The 23,253-nt window shown below is 36.0% G+C and overlaps 1 protein-coding gene across 1 annotated transcript; it reads right to left on the reverse strand.

Moving 5' to 3' along the window:
- Positions 1-6,001: 6,001 nt before the first annotated feature.
- On the reverse strand, positions 6,002-23,188 carry LOC139524685 (uncharacterized). Its single transcript, XM_071319685.1, has 5 exons — positions 23,095-23,188; positions 22,633-22,697; positions 7,842-7,946; positions 7,053-7,268; positions 6,002-6,237 (listed from the first exon to the last, which is right to left on the reverse strand). Coding segments are annotated over exons 1-5 (429 nt in total). The 5' UTR covers positions 23,097-23,188; the 3' UTR covers positions 6,002-6,196.
- Between the last annotated feature and the right edge of the window lie 65 nt (positions 23,189-23,253).

Genomic DNA, 23,253 nt, shown 5'->3' on the forward strand with positions numbered 1-23,253 from the left:
TAAAGACATATACATAAATGAGATTGATAAACATCTTCAATACCTTCCATCCGATGTAACTACAGTTGATGATAAGATAAAATGTGTCATGGGAATTCTACACAAAGCTACCAAACTAGCAGTACCATCAAGAATTATCAAATTAAATGGACCCAAAAGAAAAGCTTCCCCTGATGTTAAAAGACTTATAGGAATCAGCAAAAACAAACATAGGCTCTGGAACGATGCAGGAAGACCACGAGACGACCATCCTCTCTTTAAAGACAAAAAGGAAGCCAAAAGAAATCTCAGAAAACAACAAAGAAAAGAAACTGCACTAGAAAAAGAACAATTCATTCAAAAACTTGAAGAAAATCCAAATGACCAAATATTCCACCAACTTATCCGAAGAAATAGATCAGAAACTTCAAAATCTGATACTGATTTTCTAAAGATGGGAGAAGAAGAAGCTATATCCAAAAAAGAACAATGTGAATTGCTAGCAAAATACTTTGAAGATTTGGCCCAACCAAAAGACAACGTTAACTTCAACAATGAAAAACTTCTGAAATGTGAGAAAAGATGTAAGATCATAAAAGAAATCGCAAAGGCTTCAACCGACGCAGAAGTTACCATAACTAAGGAAGACATCAGGAAAGCTATAAATCAACTCAATGCTAAGAAAGCAGCAGACGAATATGACTTAGCCTCAGAACATTTGAAACACTCAGGGGAAAGCTTGCATGAAATACTACAAGAAACATTTAACCAAATTCTATTAGAGGAAAAAGTACCATCAACGTTTAAAACCGGAACAGTATCTCCGATTCTGAAGAAAGGAAAGGCATTCTATGAGGTAGAAAATTACCGTGGTATAACAGTCACATCAATTATTGGAAAAGTATTTGAATATATCATTTTGGATAAAGCTAACTTAATGAAATCAGGTCAATCTCCTTTACAGTTTGGTTTTACACAAGGACTGTCTCCAAACATGGCAGCCCTAATACTTTCGGAGGCATGCTCAGAGATAACAGGAAAACAAACCATTTTCGTCACAACGCTCGACAGTCAAAAGGCATTCGATGTTGTAAGTCACGTAATACTGATGGACAGGCTATATCACTACGGACTAAATCTGAATTTGTGGAACATTATCGAGGAGCTATATAGCGGCGTAACATCAACAGTAAAATGGAAAGGAGAAACAAGTACAAGCTTTGAAATACACCAGGGCGTGCGTCAAGGAGGTGTCCTATCTACTCACCTATATAAGGCCTACATAAACGAACTGCTTCTTGATTTGCAAAAACGAAATCTAGGTTCTCATATAGGCAACAATTATGTTGGATGTCCTACTTGCGCAGATGATATCGTACTTTTATCCCTCAATAGAGAAGAAATGCAAGAAATGCTGAACATTGTCGATAACTACTCAAAAGACCATCGATTTAACATCCATCCTCAAAAGAGTAATGTTATAATAAAGACTGGAAATAAACGTAAAGATCCTGAAGATAGCGATGCTTTTAAAATGGGGAACAATGATTTAAATTGTACGGATCGTACAACCCACCTAGGGCTTACAAGATCAACAAAAGATGAAACCCGAATAAATGTAGATGATCGCATCAGTTTAGCCAGAAGAACATTATACTCGCTCATAAAGACTGGTGTACATGGCTCAAATGGTTTAAATCCTAAATCTTCATATAGGATCTATCAAGCATACGTCCTACCAAGGCTACTGTACGGGCTTGAAACACTACATGTGAATTCTAAAGAAATGTCGCTTCTTTCAAGCTTCCACCTCGATACCTTGAGAAAACTTCAGTCTCTTCCGAAAAGGACAGCATGTGCATCAGTATACCTACTTCTGGGAGCTCTACCGCTTATTGCTGAAATTCACAAAAGACAACTTAGCCTCTTATTTGGTGTTCTCAATAGCGACAATGAAACTATTAGATCACTAGCTATGCGTCAATATATGTCCGGAAGATCAACAAGCTTCTTCACCAAAACAGCAGAAATTTTAGAGATGTACAATCTACCTTTCTTTCTGGAAGTATGCGAAAAGAAGTATTCAAAAATAGAATGGAAAAAACGGACAAAATCAGCAATAAACGGTCATTGGACAAACAAACTACGCCTAGAATGTGAAGAAAAATCAACTCTACAAAATTTAGCAATTTCGAACTTAACAATAGGTGTCACACATCCTGTTTGGGCTACAGTTTCTTCATCAGTTTCAGATATTAGAAAAGCAATTACAAAAAGCCGCATGTTAACGGGAACCTATCTATTACAAGCTCATAGACACAGATTTAATCAGGCCGAAGTAGACCCGATTTGTCCAAACTGTAGAACTGAAAACGAAGACCTATGTCATGTGTTAACAACTTGTCCATTGTATATGAACATCAGGATAGCATTATACACTCCAATTAAGAACTTTATAATGAGTATTATATCTGAATCAACATGGGCAACTCACTTCAGTAACCGTGAGGCAATATGTACACTTATAGTAGACTGTCAAAGCTTCGCAAATCTGAACATTATACCGAACAACCCAGAAATACTTGGAAAGATTGAAAATATGTCCAGAATATACTGCTATGAAATTCACAAAAAGAGGCTATCAGCCGAGATATAACACTTCCTTAGGTATCACAGCTCCCCATAAAGACACTATTGACAATATATACCACCATGTGTCTATATCTGATATATATATCATAAATAGTAAAATAGTTGCCGTTAAAATACTTTAGTGTGATGTTTATGCATAACTATTTAGAACGTTAATATCTGCTTGCTTAACTATAATATACACCATATATACAAGCATGTGTACTGCAAGACTTTAATATTTGAGTACAATGTAGAACTAACTCTTATAACGCAAAAATAAATCATTGCTTATTAACAGAGATATCAACATTAGTTAGCAAATAACCATCTGTAGCATCTTCTAAATGCATAGTATTTTGGCTTGCTCTACTTGGCTCCCATATGAATGAAGACCTTTTAATTCATAAACTCTATCCAGTGAATTCAACAGCCAAAATAATTCGTAATCTACATCCTGGATAATGAATGGGTAATCCGTGTATAATATGTACATTTCTGTAAATAAATTTTGTGCATGTGCAACGTTCTGGTGAAGGATTTCATTACAATTTGGAATAACTTGTGAATATGTTAACATTTTTAAAAACTAATCCGTTAAGGGAACACAGCTAGCTGTGTGTGCTCCAACGCTGGAGGGATCTACATAAAGAAGAAGAAGAAGAAGAAGATACGAAGTGAAATACTTCTCTCACTCTGAGTCTCAGTGACTGCTGTGGAAAGTAAACTTGGAATTGATAGTACAAAAATAAAACACAATAGGCCTAAGTACATTGTCACACACCTTTAACCGGGCTTTGGCTATTTTGTAACTATTCAGATGACGTAAATTACATTTACATGTGCAGTTGAATTAGTTTTGAAAATAATATTATCCAGCTATATTTGTCAATGAAAACAATGGCAATCGTATCCCTCAGAGCAATCTGCTCTTTGATTTTATAGTCTGCTAGATGTATTCTTAAACTGTTTTATTTTTTTTATCTTGTAATAACAAGGCTGGATTAGGTCATATAAATAAAGTCAACTTGTCTCGTTTGATTTTATGTTAAAAGCAATGGTTGTGTTAAAATTTCTTAGCTGCGTAGTATTTACCTAAATGTATACACAAGTTCGGATGTTAAAAGGAAAATAATAAAGATACCGAACTCCTAGAAAAATTCAAAACTGAAAGTCCCTAATCAAATGCCAAATTCAAAACTCAAACATATCAAACTAATGGTTAACAACTGTCATATTCCTGAATTGGTACAGGCATTTTCTTGTGTAGACAATGATGGATTACACTTGGTTTCATAGCTAGCTTGACCTCTCACTTGTATGTAATGGCAATGAACATCAGCTATTGTTTCTGTAGGAGTGAGGCATGCTTTCATCACGCGAAAAAAAAATAATTGAACAACTCTATCAAAGCTAAGTTAAATAAAGGCAACAGTAGTACACCGCTGTTCGAAACTCATAAATTGGTAGAAGTTAAGCGACAAGTTGCAGGCCATATATGTCTCCTATATCCTATTGCTTTGCCCAGTGTCAGTCTACATGTCTCGCTATGAACCTAGCAGAATTATGCTTAATGGACGTTTTTATTTTGTCTAATGCTGACTATGCATTTAGAGTTAATAGCATTTAACGTAAGGCAAACAAAAAACAATAAATACATATTTTATAAAACTACCCTTCTGCATTCTTGAAATAGAAAAAAAAACCTTTTGTAACTTTAGTTTCAACCTTTAACTCAATAAATCCCAACCATGCTCAGCGTCGCGGTCTATGATACATCCTGAGCTGCAAATCATATGCCTCACTCGAGAAAAAGTGTTCAAGTTACGTCACTACAATCAAGAAGATTATAGTGATTATAGTGCCCCTCTTCTTGTCGACTTGTTTCTTTATTATTATATGACTTCATACAGGAACTTCTTAGGAAGAAAGATAAGAAGTTAGCAATATCCTTTAACTCTACTTTCCGCTATATAGATAATGTTCTTTCACTAAATAATTCAAAATTTGGTGACTGTCGAATGCATCTATCCCATTGAACTACAGATAAAGGATACAACAGATACAGTTAAGTCGGCCTCATATCTTGACTTACATCTAGAAATTGACAATGAGGGTCGATTGAAAACAAAACTTTACGACAAAATAGATTATTTCAACTTTCCAATTGTGAACTTTCCATTTCTAAGTAGCAACATTCCAGCAGAACCTGCCTACGGTGTATATATCTCCCAATTGATACGATATTCCCGTGCTTGCATTTCCTATCATGATTTTCTTGATAGAGGATTGTTGCTCACAAGGAAGCTATTAAATCAAGAGTTCCAAATGGTGAAGTTGAAATCATCTCTTCGTAAATTTTACGGACGCCATCACGAGTTGGTTGACCGTTCTGGAATAACCGTTTCACAAATGATATCGGATATGTTCCTTAATTACGTCGTAACTACAGTCCCCTTCCCTTTCATAAATGTGACCTACCGAATTAGACTATTTACCGGATTTGTTATCTCATAAGCAACACGTCAGGTGCCACATGTGGAGCAGGATCGGCTTACCCTTCCGGAGCACCTGAGATCACTCCTAGTTTTTGGTGGGGTTCGTGTGTTGCTTGTTCTTTAGTTTTCTATGTTGTGTCATTCTGGGTCAACAACACGCATAATATAAGACGGCCATGAGTAATAGATTCCAGATGACGAAGTTGTGTCTCATAAACTCATCATATATGATTCAGGTAACCTTTTATTGATGATTATGGCAATATCAGTGAATATTCATGTCAACACAGACGTGCTGACTACTGGGCACTTCGTTTTAATTTACTTTAGGACTTTTATCCGGTCTGTATACTATTTTAATATTTTGATTCATTTTTATTTGTTTGAATTAGCTATTTTTATGTCCTATTTGGTCATATGGCTCTTTGGCTGTTTAGGTTTTTATACAATGCCATCCTTTGATTGTAAGTATTCAGCTTTGAGCGTTCTTGATATGGTAAATCCAGAATAGTGCATTAGACCCATGACATCTATAACGTGTTTTTTTAATTTTTGTGTCTGCTTTCGAGTCTTACTCTTTAAGGAACTAAGACAACTATTTGAAGATACGTTTTAAGTGGTCATTCAATGAAAAGTTGTGAATTATATCAGCTCTTTGGATTATTTGAGTGAAAGTCCTGGTCATGAAAACGTCGTTAATGTAGCAGATGCATGTAAACTGCTTCCAGCAATACAGCTTGACTCAATTGATTTCAAATGATCAAACCACAAGAAAGTAGCCATGTCTTTAAAACAAATATGATTGCACTCAAATATTGAAAACAAAACATGTAACATTCCATCTCTATTGAAGTCAGGACAAAGATATGTATGCTTTGCAAACTATGAGGCCATTTTAATATTTGTAATATTTAATAAATGCAATTTATTCCATGATACAAATAAGAGACTTATGCAATTTTTCATCAATACTTTTTTTAACTTATTTATCAGTAATATATTTAGTTTCTAGTGTATTAATGAACCAAATCTTCATTTAATAATAAACACATCATTGGTAAATGTCCCTTTCTAATCTCCAAATGCTACTAGTAATTTGGACAGTCTGTCCCCTGACATTCCATGGTTTCTGAAAAAATAAAAGTGAAAATTGAAATGAGCTATAAAGAAGTAACAAATCTCTTTGTAAAGTTGATGCGTTTGAAGTACTATTCTGGATTAATCTTCATTGATAACGCTCAAAGCCGAATTATATTTGTTACAAGTTCAAATTGATACATGTTTGAATAACATTCTAAGTATGCGTTTTATGTTAAACTTTAGTCAATTTCATTTGCATCAGTTTATAAAATTATAAAACCAGTGACACATAATCATTAGTACGTTGTCTTTTGGATTGCTTAAAATTAAAAAAAAAACTAAAAGCCGGACTAAAGATTCAAAACGGATAGTCCCTTATCAAATTTAAAGCTTAAACATATCAAATGAATATAAGTGAGACCATAATTTACTGAAAAGACGGACATAATGTGCATCTCAAAGTTATTGCGAGGTCATCAGATGACGCAAACAATTCTCGTCACAGAATCAACAATTGAAAAAAAATTGAACAACTTACAATATTTAAAATTTTAAAGCATTAAATGTTTCCTTTTGTAATATTAAATTGAATATTTGCTCATTTTTAATTCGTCTCTTTTCCAACCTTATAATATTGCAGAAAGCAGCAATCTATTTTTATGATATATAATCAAGAAATCACGAGTTAAAGTAATCATTTTGTTTGATTTTCTATGCATTGTTTCAACGTTATCAGGTAGAGATCTTGCAGTTATAGATGCTGAAAAAAATGATGAAATAGATTGTAGTTTTTCAATGCTGCAATCAATCGAAATATAAACAGAATCATAATTAAACGTCTATGTGATGTACTTATACATATACCAAAAAGTGTAATCAAAACTTGATTCTTTCCATATTTATTCTTCACTGTACAATAATAGTCTCCATAATCATTTCCTTGTACATTTTTTATTGTCAGTGTGTACAATTCTTCCTTGTGTTTTAATGCAAATTTGTAATTTTCTTTGATTTTTTCTTTTTCTAATGTTCTTCTGTTTTCTTTGTACCATATGACATCGACTGTAGATAAATCTAATTCTAAATAAAAATAAGAAGATTTATTTTCATGGGTATGTTTATAGAAATTATAGAAACAATACATAAATACCAAGGTGTAGAAGAATTAGTCATTGTTAAACGGTATAAGAACTTCAAACCATCGTTATCATTGTTACCTGTTCCCTTTTATAAGCTTATCTCGAATTGAACTGCAAGTGTTTGGTTGAGTTAAATATAAAACTAGTTTTAACCCACCATTTTCTATATAAAGAAATGACTATTCCAAGTCAGAAGTATGATAATTGTTACCCATCTGTTATATATATATATAAAAAGAAGATGCGGTATGATTGCCTATGAGACAACTCTCCACAAGAGACTAAAATGAAACAGAAATTAACAATTATAGTTAGTTGCTTTTGAGCTTTTGATTTTGCCATTTTTTACAGGACTTTTCGGCTTAGATTTCTGACGGAGATCGGTATTTTTTGCTGTTCTACTTTTTATATAACTACAGGAAAATAACAATATTAAGTATACGGCAGAAAGTTATTTGTCTCACCACCAAACAGAATAACAATAACTACTACTGATTAACTTTAAAGGTCTTACCAAACACCATGCACTCTAATATTGCATTAAACTGTTGGTCTTTTGCCTGTCCGACAGTATCATCTACGGCAAGACACTCAGGAGGATAATTTTTATAAGACAGGCCTGAAAAATCAATTCAATATATTGCAAATTATGAGAAAATTATAAAATCATTCCATCATTGCCATGAATATTTAATGGCATGTTTAATGATTTTAAATATCATGGTATACATGTGTCCAACACTTAGATTTGACCAACCATTAGTCTTTTGTGTGTTTTATATTCATTATCAATGAATATAGTCATATATTGATGGCATTTGGTTTAAAACTGTTGACAGGAACAGTTATTTACTAATTGAAGCATTTTATACGTATGTCATGGCAAAATAAAATTAAAAAACCTCTGCGTTGATGTTTGAACGGAGTTTTTTGTTATACATTAAGTAAAGATTACATTCAATTAAATCATTAATGAGGTAAAATTTGTTACCAAACTTACCATATATCAGGTGATTAGGGAAAGTCGTTTATTCTGGATACGAGTTAAGAACACATGAAACATTTAAAATGGACGTCAAGTTGGTTACCTATTCCCTATTCCCTATTCGTTACCTATTCCCTATTCCCTATTCGTTACCTATTCGTTACCTATTCCCTATTCCCTATTCGTTACCTATTCGTTACCTATTCCCTATTCCCTATTCGTTACCTATTCGTTACCTATTCCCTATTCCCTATTCGTTACCTATTCGTTACCTATTCCCTATTCCCTATTCGTTACCTATTCCCTATTCCCTATTCGTTACCTATTCGTTACTTATTCCCTATTCCCTATCGTTACCTATGCGTTACTTATTCGATTTTTAATATCCTTCCCCCTTTTTGATTAATTATTATTCTTCTTCTTCCTCTTCTTCCTCTTCCTCCTCTTCTTCTTCCGCCACTTTAAAAATGAACTTGTCCGCAGCATTTCTCCAAAACTACTTGTCAGATTTACTTAGGGTTTCATAAAATGTTAGACTAATATGTCTAGGTGAGCCATCAATCGCTCATTTGTGTATTGGGGTCTATAAAGGGGTATTTTGGGGGGCAGACAGAAGGGAGGGGTTTACTATAGAACCCTATGGGATTTTATTTTCTAAAATTTTCAAATGAATATAACTTGAAAACTGTAAGTGATAGATACATGCAGTCTTCAGAAATGATTAAAGGACAATAAAACAAATCACACGAAATTAAATAAAAGTTCCTGGGGGGTCATCCCTACCCCCTTCAATTCGAGAATATGCTTTTAACTTGTAAACGGTCCAGATCCCCATCCCTAAACCATATATATTCTTGTATGGGACAATAAAACTAATCAAATGAAATTAAATAAAAGTTCCTGGGGGTCACCCCACCCCGTTCAATTTGAGAATGTACTATTATCTTGTAAACGGTCCAGATCCCCACCCCTAAACCATATATGTTCTTGAATAAGACGATAAAACAAATCAAATGAAATTAAATGGAAGTCCCCGGGGGTCATCCCCACCCCGTTCAATTTTAGAATGTGCTATTATCTTGTAAACGGTCCAGATCATCACCCCAAACCATATATATTCTTGTAGGGGACAATAAAACTAATCAAATGAAATTAAATGGAAAATCCTGGGGGTCACCCCCATCCCGTTCAATTTGAGAATGTACTATTATCTTGTAAATGGTCCAGATCCCCACCCCTAAACCATATATTTTCTTGTAGGGCACAATAAAACAAATGAAATGAAATAAAAGGAAAGTCCCTAGGGGGTCACCCCACCCCCTCTTGTTTGAAAACTTATGAACGGTCAACATCCCCACGCCGAAACTATATATATTCTTGTAAGGGACAATAAAACTAATCAAATGAAATTAAATGGAAGTTCCTGGGGGTCACCCCCACCCCGTTCAATTTGAGAATGTACTATTATCTTGTAAATGGTCCAGATCCCCACCCCTAAACCATATATATTCTTGTAGGGGACAATAAAACAAATGAAATAAAATAAAAGGAAAGTCCCTAGGGGGTCAGCCCACCCCCTCTTGTTTGAAAACTTGTAAACGGTCAACATCCCCACCCCTAAACTATATATATTCTTGTAAGAGACAATAAAACTAATCAAATGAAATTAAATGAAAGTTCCTTGGGGTCACCCCTACCCCGTTCAATTTGAGAATGTACTATTATCTTGTAAATGGTCCAGATCCCCACCCCTAAACCATATATAATCTTGTAGGGGACAATAAAACAAATGAAATGAGATAAAAGGGAAGTCCTGAGGGGGTCATCCCACCCCCTCTTGTTTGAAAACTTGTAAACGGTTAACATCCCCACCCCTAAACCATATATATTCTTGTAGGGGACAATAAAACAAATAAAATGAAATGTAGGTAAAGTCCCTGAGGGTCACCACCACCCCTCCTGTTTGAATACTTGTAAATGGTGGAGATCCCCACCAGTAAGCCATATATATTCTTGTATGGGACAAAAAATCAAATCAAATGAACATGGAACCATATGAATTGCGAGTTATGGGAGCTTTGTTTGGGAGACTTCGTAACAGCATCCTGTTACAATTACTTCTTGTTGTTTATACTCTTATATCTGGTACTAGTTCTAAATTTGTTGAGGTAAAATGATCTTTTTATGACCTATTTATATGTGTTTGTGCTCAACCGATCCTTTTACTTTATGTTCGATACTCATTTGTTCCTTATTTGATTTTTATACGTTCTACCTTTTAACTGCTTTATGTCCGTATGTTTGAAGATGGATCTTGGTTCGAAGGGATGAAATCACCGTGTTAGCGCTTGCATAAAAAAAAGATGTGGTATAATTGCCAATGAGACAACAACCCACAATAGACCAAAATGACACAGAAACTATCAACTATAGGTCAATGTACGGCCTTTAACAATGAGCATAGCCCAAACCGTGCAGTCACCTATAAAAGGCCCAGATATGACAATTTCAAACAATTCAAACAACAAAACTAACGGCCGTATTTCATATACAAAAAAGTAACGGAAAACAAATATGTAACACAAAAACAAACGATAACTACTTAATTTCAGGCTCTTGTCTAGGGAGAGGCACATACTAACATAATGTGGTGGGGTTAAACATGTTAGCAGGGTGTACATCGTTTCGGAGCATGCTATTACCTTGTTTAATTCGTTCCATCACTCGCTTATAATTCGCTTATAATACGTGTATCATACGTTGCACCTTTTAAAACATGATTGTCAATTGTTTTGTTGTCTCTGGCGGTAGATTTGGGTTCTTAGAGGTGATATAACTCTATAAGCGCATATGTACCCGTTCCAGCGCTCGGATAATACCCTGTTACTTATTCGTTCCTTATTCGCTTTTAATGCGCGGGGTAAGTATACGTTGCACCTTGAAATAAATCGTTTTTTAATTGTGTTCATGTCTCTGGTGGTAACAATGTGTTCTTAGAGAAGAAATGACCCTATTAGAGCGCATGTACCCGTTCCAGCGCTCGGTTAATACCCTGTTACCTATTCGTTACCTATTCGTTACCTATTCACTTATAATACGTTTGTTGTAAGTTGCACCTTTGAGAAAAGGATTTTCACTTGTGTTCATGTCTCTGGTGGTAACAATGTGTAATTAGAGATGAAATGACCCTATTAGCATGCATGTACCCGTTCCAGCGCTCGGTTAATACCCTGTTACCTATTCGTTACCTATTCACTTATAATACATTTGTTGTACGTTGCACCTTTTAGAAAAGGATTTTCACTTGTGTTCATGTCTCTGGTGGTAACAATGTGTAATTAGAGATGAAATGACCCTATTAGCGTGCATTTACCCGTTCCAGCGCTCGGTTATTACCCTGTTACATATTCGTTACCTATTCACTTATAATACGTTTGTTGTACGTTGCACCTTTTAGAAAAGGATTTTCAATTGTGTCCATGTCTCTGGTGGTAACAATGTGCTCTTAGAGATGAAATGACACTATTAGCGCGCATGTACCCGTTCCAGCGCTCGGTTAATACCCTGTTACCTATTCGTTACCTATTCGTTACTTATTCGCTTTATATACGTTTGTTGTACGTTGCACTTTTTAGAAAAGGATTTTTACTTGTGTTCATGTCTCTGGTGGTAACAATGTGTTCTTAAAGATGAAATGACCCTATTAGCGTGCATGTACCCGTTCCAGCGCTCGGATAATACCCTGTTACTTATTCGTTCCTTATTCGCTTTTAATGCGCGGGGTAAGTTAAGTATACGTTGCACCTTGAAATAAATCGTTTTTTAATTGTGTTCATGTCTCTGGTGGTAACAATGTGTTCTTAGAAATGAAATGACCCTATTAGCGCATATGTACCCGTTCTAGCGCTCGGTTAATACCCTGTTACCTATTCGTTACCTATTCGTTACTTATTCGCTTTATATACGTTTGTTGTACGTTGCACTTTTTAGAAAAGGATTTTTACTTGTGTTCATGTCTCTGGTGGTAACAATGTGTAATTAGAGATGAAATGACCCTATTAGCGTGCATGTACCCGTTCCAGCGCTCGGTTAATACCCTGTTACCTATTCGTTACCTATTCGTTACCTAATCACTTATAATACGTTTGATGTACGTTGCACCTTTTAGAAAAGGATTTTCAATTGTGTCCATGTCTCTTGTGATAACAATGTGTTCTTAGAGATGAAATGACCCTATTAGCGCGCATGTACCCGTTCCACCGCTCGGTTAATACCCTGTTACCTATTCGTTACCTATTCGTTACCTATTCATTTATAATACGTTTGTTGTACGTTGCACCTTTTGGAAAAGGATTTTCAATTGTGTTCATGTCTCTGGTGGTAACAATGTGTTTTTAAAGATGAAATGACACTATTAGCGCGCATTTACCCGTTCCAGCGCTCGGTTAATACCCTGTTACCTATTCGTTACCTATTCGTTACTTATTCGCTTTATATACATTTGTTGTACGTTGCACCTTTTAGAAAAGGATTTTCACTTGTGTTCATGTCTCTGGTGGTAACAATGTGTAATTAGAGATGAAATGACCCTATTAGCGTGCATTTACCCGTTCCAGCGCTCGGTTATTACCCTGTTACATATTCGTTACCTATTCACTTATAATACGTTTGTTGTACGTTGCACCTTTTAGAAAAGGATTTTCAATTGTGTCCATGTCTCTGGTGGTAACAATGTGCTCTTAGAGATGAAATAACACTATTAGCGCGCATGTACCCGTTCCAGCGCTCGGTTTATACCCTGTTACCTATTCGTTACCTATTCGTTACTTATTCGCTTTATATACGTTTGTTGTACGTTGCACTTTTTAGAAAAGGATTTTTACTTGTGTTCATGTCTCTGGTGGTAACAATGTGTTCTTAAAGATGAAATGACCCTATTAGCGTGCATGTACCCGTTCCAGCGCTCGGATAATACCCTGTTACTTATTCGTTCCTTATTCGCTTTTAATGCGCGGGGTAAGTTAAGTATACGTTGCACCTTGAAATAAATCGTTTTTTAATTGTGTTCATGTCTCTGGTGGTAACAATGTGTTCTTAGAGATGAAATGACCCTATTAGCGCATATGTACCCGTTCTAGCGCTCGGTTAATACCCTGTTACCTATTCGTTACCTATTCGTTACTTATTCGCTTTATATACGTTTGTTGTACGTTGCACTTTTTAGAAAAGGATTTTTACTTGTGTTCATGTCTCTGGTGGTAACAATGTGTAATTAGAGATGAAATGACCCTATTAGCGTGCATGTACCCGTTCCAGCGCTCGGTTAATACCCTGTTACCTATTCGTTACCTATTCGTTACCTAATCACTTATAATACGTTTGATGTACGTTGCACCTTTTAGAAAAGGATTTTCAATTGTGTCCATGTCTCTTGTGGTAACAATGTGTTCTTAGAGATGAAATGACCCTATTAGCGCGCATGTACCCGTTCCACCGCTCGGTTAATACCCTGTTACCTATTCGTTACCTATTCGTTACCTATTCATTTATAATACGTTTGTTGTACGTTGCACCTTTTGGAAAAGGATTTTCAATTGTGTTCATGTCTCTGGTGGTAACAATGTGTTTTTAGAGATGAAATGACACTATTAGCGCGCATGTACCCGTTCCAGCGCTCGGTTAATACCCTGTTACCTATTCGTTACCTATTCACTTATAATACATTTTTTGTACGTTGCAATTTTTAGAAAAGGATTTCCACTTGTGTTCATGTCTCTGGAGGTAACAATGTGTAAATAGAGATGAAAAGACCCTATTAGCGTGCATGTACCCGTTCCAGCGCTCGGATAATACCCTGTTACTTATTCGTTCCTTATTCGCTTTTAATGCGCGGGGTAAGTATACGTTACACCTTGAAATAAATCGTTTTTAATTGTGTTCATGTCTCTGGTGGTAACAATGTGTTCTTAGAGACGAAATGACCCTATTAGAGTGCATGTACCCGTTCCAGCGCTCGGTTTATACCCTGTTACCTATTCGTTACCTATTCGTTTCTTATTCGCTTTAAATACGTTTGTTGTACGTTGCATCTTTTAGAAAAGGATTTTCACTTGTGTTTATGTCTCTGGTGGTAACAATGTGTAATTAGAGATGAAATGACCCTATTAGCGTGCATTTACCCGTTCCAGCGCTCGGTTATTACCTTGTTACCTATTCGTTACCTATTCACTTATAATACGTTTGTTGTACGTTGCACCTTTTAGAAAAGGATTTTTAATTGTGTCCATGTCTCTGGTGGTAACAATGTGTTCTAAGAGATGAAATGACCCTATTAGCGCATATGTACCCGTTCCAGCGCTCGGTTAATACCCTGTTACCTATTCGTTACTTATTCGCTTATAATACGTTTGTTGTACGTTGCACCTTTTAGAAAAAGATTTTCATTTGTGTCCATGTCTCTGGTGGTAACAATGTGTTCTAAGAGATGAAATGACCATATTAGCGCATATGTACCCGTTCCAGCGCACGGTTAATACCCTGTTACCTATTCGTTACCTATTCGTTACCTATTCGTTACCTATTCACTTATAATACGTTTGATGTACGTTGCACCTTTTAGAAAAGGATTTTCAATTGTGTCCATGTCTCTGGTGGTAACAATGTGTTCTTAGAGATGAAATGACCCTATTAGCGCGCATGTACCCGTTCCACCGCTCGGTTAATACCCTGTTACCTATTCGTTACCTATTCGTTACCTATTCATTTATAATACGTTTGTTGTACGTTGCACCTTTTGGAAAAGGATTTTCAATTGTGTTCATGTCTCTGGTGGTAACAATGTGTTTTTAGAGATGAAATGACACTATTAGCGCGCATGTACCCGTTCCAGCGCTCGGTTAATACCCTGTTACCTATTCGTTACCTATTCACTTATAATACATTTTTTGTACGCTGCACCTTTTAGAAAAGGATTTCCACTTGTGTTCATGTCTCTGGAGGTAACAATGTGTAATTAGAGATGAAAAGACCCTATTAGCGTGCATGTACCCGTTCCAGCGGTCGGATAATACCCTGTTACTTATTAGTTCCTTATTCGCTTTTAATGCGCGGGGTAATATACGTTACACCTTGAAATAAATCGGTTTTTTTAATTGTGTTCATGTCTCTGGTGGTAACAATGTGTTCTTAGAGACGAAATGACCCTATTAGAGTGCATGTACCCGTTCCAGCGTTCGGTTAATACCCTGTTACCTATTCGTTACCTATTCGTTACTTATTCGCTTTAAATACGTTTGTTGTACGTTGCACCTTTTAGAAAAGGATTTTCACTTGTGTTCATGTCTCTGGTGGTAACAATGTGTAATTAGAGATGTAATGACCCTATTAGCGTGCATTTACCCGTTCCAGCGCTCGGTTATTACCTTGTTACCTATTCGTTACCTATTCACTTATAATACGTTTGTTGTACGTTGCACCTTTTAGAAAAGGATTTTTAATTGTGTCCATGTCTCTGGTGGTAACAATGTGTTCTAAGAGATGAAATGACCCTTTTAGCGCATATGTACCCGTTCCAGCGCTCGGTTAATATCTTGTTACCTATTCGTTACCTATTCGTTACTTATTCGCTTTAAATACGTTTGTTGTACTTTGCACCTTTTAGAAAAAGATTTTCATTTGTGTTCATGTCTCTGGTGGTAACAATGTGTTCTTAGAGATGAAATAACCCTTTTAGCGCGTATGTACCCGTTCCAGCGTTCGGCTTATACCTTGTTACCTATTTGTTACTTCTTATTTCAAGGTGCAACGCATAACACGCGTATTTAAAGCGAATAAGGAACGAATAAGTAACAGGGTATTAGTCGAGCGCTGAAACGGGTACATATGTTCGATTAAGGTAATTTCTCCTCTAAGAACCGACAGTTACCACCAGAGACACAAAAATATTTCTTTTTAAAGTGCAACGCATTACACACGTTTTAAAAGCGAATAAGGAACGAATAAGTAACAGGGTATCACTGAGCGGTGAAATGGGTACATATGCGCTAATAGGGTTTTTTCAACTCAGATCACAGAACACATAATTACCACCAGAGACGTGAAAGCAATCGATAATCGATTTATTTCAAGGTGCAACGTATACCACGCGTATTTAAAGCGAATAAGGAACGAATAAGTTACAGAGTATCAGTCGAGCGCTGAAACGGGTACATATGTTCTATTAGGGTTATTTCACCTCTAAAAACCGACAGTTACCACCAAAGACACAAACATATTTCTTTTTTTCAAGAGCAAACGCATAACACACGTTTTATTTTTTAATTTAAATATATTCATTTATAGTGGATTGGGAAACAAGTTTTGCAACTTATATTTACCCCTTTCCACTTTTCGGGTGCGAGTGCTGCCTCTAAGAACACATTGTTACCACCAGAGACATAAACACAAATGAAAATCTTTTTCTAAAAGGTGCAACGTACAACAAACGTATTATAAGCGAATAAGTAACGAATAGGTAACGAATAGGTAACAGGGTATTAACCAAGCACTGGAACGGGTACATGCGCGCTAATAGCGTCATTTAATCTCTAAGAACACACTGTTACCATCAGAGACATGGACACAATTGAAAATCCTTTTCTAAAAGGTGCAACGTACAACAAACGTATTATAAGTGAATAGGTAACGAATAGGTAACGAATAGGTAACAGGGTATTAACCGAGCGCTGGAGCGGGTATATGCACGCTAATAGGGTCATTTCATCTCTAATTACACATTGTTACCACCAGAGACATGAACACAAGTGAAAATCCTTTTCTAAAAGGTGCAAAGTACAAGAAACGTATTTAAAGCGAATAAGTAACGAATAGGTAACGAATAGGTAACAAGATATTAACCGAGCGCTGGAACGGGTACATATGCGCTTATAGGGTCATTTCATCTCTAAGAACACATTGTTACCACCAGAGACATGAACACAATTGAAAATCTTTTTCTAAAAGGTGCAACGTACAACAAACGTATTATAAGTGAATAGGTAACGAATAGGTAACGAATAGGTAACAGGGTATTAACCGAGCGCTGGAACGGGTACATGCGCTCTAATAGGGTCATTTCGTCTCTAAGAACACATTGTTACCACCAGAGGCATGAACACAATTAAAAAACGATTTATTTCAAGGTGTAACGTATACTTACCCCGCGAATTAAAAGCGAATAAGGAACGAATAAGTAACAGGGTATTATCCGAGCGCTGGAACGGGTACATGCACGCTAATAGGGTCATTTCATCTCTAATTACACATTGTTACCTCCAGAGACATGAACACAAGTGGAAATCCTTTTCTAAAAGGTGCAACGTACAATAAATGTATTATAAGTGAATAGGTAACGAAAAGGTAACAGGGTATTAACCGAGCGCTGGAACGGGTACATGCGCGCTAATAGTGTCATTTCATCTCTAAAAACACATTGTTACCACCAGAGACATGAACACAATTGAAAATCCTTTTCCAAAAGGTGCAACGTACAACAAACGTATTATAAATGAATAGGTAACGAATAGGTAACGAATAGGTAACAGGGTATTAACCGAGCGGTGGAACGGGTACATGCGCGCTAATAGGGTCATTTCATCTCTAAGAACACATTGTTACCACCAGAGACAGGGACACAATTGAAAATCCTTTTCTAAAAGGTGCAACGTACATCAAACGTATTATAAGTAAATAGGTAACGAATAGGTAACAGGGTATTAACCGAGCGCTGGAACGGGTACATGCACGCTAATAGGGTCATTTCATCTCTAATTACACATTGTTACCACCAGAGACATGAACACAAGTAAAAATCCTTTTCTAAAAAGTGCAACGTACAACAAACGTATATAAAGCGAATAAGTAACGAATAGTTAACGAATAGGTAACAGGGTATTAACCGAGCGCTGGAACGGGTACATATACGCTAATAGGGTCATTTCATCTCTAAGAACACATTGTTACCACCAGAGACATGAACACAATTAAAAAACGATTTATTTCAAGGTGCAACGTATACTTACCCCGCGCATTAAAAGCGAATAAGGAACGAATAAGTAACAGGGTATTATCCGAGCGCTGGAACGGGTACATGCACGCTAATAGGGTCATTTCATCTTTAAGAACACATTGTTACCACCAGAGACATGAACACAAGTAAAAATCCTTTTCTAAAAAGTGCAACGTACAACAAACGTATATAATGCGAATAAGTAACGAATAGGTAACGAATAGGTAACAGGGTATTAACCGAGCGCTGCAACGGGTACATGCGCGCTAATAGTGTCATTTCATCTCTAAGAACACATTGTTACCACTAGAGACATGAACACAAGTGAAAATCCTTTTCTAAAAGGTGCAACATACAACAAATGTATTATAAGTGAATAGGTAACGAATAGGTAACAGGGTATTAACCGAGCGCTGGAACGGGTACATGCATGCTAATAGGGTCATATCATCTCTAATTACACATTGTTACCACCAGAGACATGAACACAAGTGAAAATCCTTTTCTCAAAGGTGCAACGTACAACAAACGTATTATAAGTGAATAGGTAACGAATAGGTAACGAATAGGTAACAGGGTATTAACCGAGCGCTGGAACGGGTACATGCGCTCTAATAGGGTCATTTCTTCTCTAAGAACACATTGTTACCACCAGAGACATGAACACAATTAAAAAACGATTTATTTCAAGGTGCAATGTATACTTACCCCGCGCATTAAAAGCGAATAAGGAACGAATAAGTAACAGGGTATTATCCGAGCGCTGGAACGGGTACATATGCGCTTATAGAGTTATATCACCTCTAAGAACCCAAATCTACCACCAGAGACAACAAAACAATTGAAAATCATGTTTTACCACATGAAAGGTGCAACGTATGATATACGTATTATAAGCGAATTATAACGAGTGATGGAACGAATTAAACAAGGTAATAGCATGCTCCGAAACGATGTACACCCTGCTAACATGTTTAACCCCACCACATTATGTTAGTATGTGCCTCTACCTAGACAAGAGCCTGAAATTAAGTAGTTATCGTTTGTTTTTGTGTTACATATTTGTTTTCCGTTATTTTTTTGTATATGAAATACGGCCGTTAGTTTTGTTGTTTGAATTGTTTGAAATTGTCATATCTGGGCTTTTTATAGGTGACTGCACGGTTTGGGCTATGCTCATTGTTGAAGGCCGTACATTGACCTATAGTTGATAGTTTCTGTGTCATTTTGGTCTATTGTGGGTTGTTGTCTCATTGGCAATTATACCACATCTTTTTTTTTATGCAAGCGCTAACACGGTGATTTCATCCCTTCGAACCAAGATCCATCTTCAAACATACGGACATAAAGCAGTTAAAAGGTAGAACGTATAAAAATCAAATAAGGAACAAATGAGTATCGAACATAAAGTAAAAGAATCGGTTGAGCACAAACACATATAGATAGGTCATAAAAAGATCATTTTACCTCAACAAATTTAGAACTAGTACCAGATATAAGAGTATAAACAACAAGAAGTAATTGTAACAGGATGCTGTTACGAAGTTTCCCAAACAAAGCTCCCATAACTCGCAATTCATATGGTCCCATGTTCATTTGATTTGATTTTTTGTACCATACAAGAATATATATGGCTTACTGGTGGGGATCTCCACCATTTACAAGTATTCAAACAGGAGGGGTGGTGGTGACCCCCAGGGACTTTACCTACATTTCATTTTATTTGTTTTATTGTCCCCTACAAGAATATATATGGTTTAGGGGTGGGGATGTTGACCGTTTACAAGTTTTCAAACAAGAGGGGGTGGGACGACCCCCTCAGGACTTCCCTTTTATCTCATTTTATTTGTTTTATTGTCCCCTACAAGAACATATATGATTTAGGGGTGGGGATCTGGACCATTTACAAGATAATAGTACATTCTCAAATTGAACGGGGTGGGGTGACCCCAAGGAACTTCCATTTAATTTCATTTGATTAGTTTTATTGTCTCTTACAAGAATATATATAGTTTAGGGGTGGGGATGTTGACCGTTTACAAGTTTTCAAACAAGAGGGGGTGGGCTGACCCCCTAGGGACTTTCCTTTTATTTCATTTCATTTGTTTTATTGTCCCCTAAAAGAATATATATGGTTTAGGGGTGGGGATCTGGACCATTTACAAGATAATAGTACATTCTCAAATTGAACGGGGTGGGGGTGACCCCCAGGAACTTCCATTTAATTTCATTTGATTAGTTTTATTGTCCCTTACAAGAATATATATAGTTTCGAGGTGGGGATGTTGACCGTTTATAAGTTTTCAAACAAGAGGGGGTGGGTGACCCCCTAGGGACTTTCCTTTTATTTCATTTCATTTGTTCTATTGTCCCCTACAAGAAAATATATGGTTTAGGGGTGGGGATCTGGACCATTTACAAGATAATAGTACATTCTCAAATTGAACGGGATGGGGGTGACCCCCAGGATTTTCCATTTAATTTCATTTGATTAGTTTTATTTTCCCCTCCAAGAATATATATGGTTTTGGGGTGGGGATCTGTACCGTTTACAAGATAATAGCACATTCTAAAATTGAACGGGGTGGGAATGACCCCCGGGGACTTCCATTTAATTTCATTTGATTTGTTTTATCGTCCTATTCAAGAACATATATGGTTTAGGGGTGGGGATCTGGACCGTTTACAAGATAATAGTACATTCTCAAATTGAACGGGGTGGGGTGACCCCCAGGAACTTTTATTTAATTTCATTTGATTAGTTTTATTGTCCCATACAAGAATATATATGGTTTAGGGTTGGGGATCTGGACCGTTTACAAGTTAAAAGCATATTCTCGAATTGAAGGGGGTAGGGATGACACCCCAGGGACTCCCCTATATTTCATGTGATTTGTTTTATTGTCCTTTAATCATTTCTGAAGACTGCATGTATCTATCACTTACAGTTTTCAAGTTATATTCATTTGAAAATTTTAGAAAATAAAATCCCATAGGGTTCTATAGTAAACCCCTCCCTTCTTTCTGCCCCCCCCCCAAATACCCCTTAATAGACCCCAATGCACAAATGAGCGATTGATGGCTCACCTAGACATATTAGTCTAACATTTTATGAAACCCTAAGTAAATCTGACAGGTAGTTTGGGAGAAATGCTGCGGACAAGTTCATTTTTAAAGTGGCGGAAGAAGAAGAGGAAGAAGAGGAAGAAGAAGAATAATTAATTAATTAAAAAGGGGGAAGGATATTAAAAATCGAATAAGTAACGAATAGGTAACGATAGGGAATAGGGAATAAATAACGAATAGGTAACGAATAGGGAATAGGGAATAGGTAACGAATAGGTAACGAATAGGGAATAGGGAATAGGTAACGAATAGGTAACGAATAGGGAATAGGGAATAGGTAACGAATAGGTAACGAATAGGGAATAGGGAATAGGTAACGAATAGGGAATAGGGAATAGGTAACCAACTTGACGTCCATACATTTAAAGGTAACTTTATATTTAAATCCTCATCGGTTATATAGCGATGAATAACCTCTACCAATAGACAACTATCAAGTTCGACGCATTTCCGTCAAAAACTCTGGTTTTTAGTGAACATCATTCGTGCGTTTAGGGGAATCGTCATTTCCGTTACATTATTGAGCGAGTTGTTGGAAAACTATAATGCTATATTACACGATATATTCAGCAAATACAATTCTCACAATTGACAATCAGCACTGCTGTCATAAGGGGATTGTGATTAAGTTCTTACGATACAAACTTTATTTCTAGTTTGATATCCTGCCCAATGACGATCATTTAGACGCTTGATGAACAATAATAGTACAGGGATACAGGCGACCCCCTCTATCTGGCAAATAACGTCATAAAGACGTGCATAATTGACGAGTTTTTCCCGGTGACGGATGAACTCGAAAGAGGTCTATTAACCCTATTGCTGCGAGAGGGACACATATATCTATGGTTTAATGTATACAAGCTTCTTATCATTGCTATATCTCTTTCAATAAAAAGACCGAAGATTCACACGAACGGTCCACACGTTGATTAAATAAAGATAATCAACAGGTCAGGAAAAAGTTAAATCGAATAAGAATAAGAGAAATGTATTTATCTCTTTAAAATTAAATCTTTGAAAATATATAGAAATATTAGTTTTTTGTAAGATGTAATGTAATAATCAAAGTGGTTATAAATGCTGTGATAATTGAATGTTTTATTTATATGTATCAATATCATACCTTATAAGAATATGAATAATTACCTGATTTCACAAATATCAAACAGAACACAAACATGAAGCATGGCAATACGTTAAACATTGTCAACCTGCAAAATTAAATGTCTGACAATAAACTCATCACATATACCAGCCAAAACATCCTGCACACTAGATATGTGTTTCGTATACAAAAGTCTCATCAGTGTCACTGGGCTACCTCAAAATATCTAATGAACTTTTGCAAGCAATGAAAATATACGGACTGTATAGGAATGTTAAAATAGTATAAAGGAAATATAATAAAATGATAAAAAAATAATATTATATACTTCTTGTCGAATATATAATATGCTTTAAAAATCAGAATTATATATATACGATACCTGCAATTTTAAATTTATTAAAATGCAGTTCGACATGCCCTGGTTGCTTGCAAATAGTTTTTTTGAAATATATATTAGATAACCCATACAGCCATATATTACATTAAGCATTTTTACTTACATTGTCCAGAAAACAAACCGGTCTTTATTAAAACATCCAATCACAATAACAGTGCATGACTGAATTCTAGCTTATAAGTAGTTTATATTTAAAGGATTGATTTATGCAGATAAACACGTGTTTGGCATTTCGAACTCATCAGTAGTAATGATAATAATT

This window comes from Mytilus edulis, chromosome 5, assembly GCF_963676685.1.
Source record: "Mytilus edulis chromosome 5, xbMytEdul2.2, whole genome shotgun sequence".
In the NCBI taxonomy this organism is placed as follows: Eukaryota; Metazoa; Mollusca; class Bivalvia; order Mytilida; family Mytilidae; genus Mytilus; species Mytilus edulis.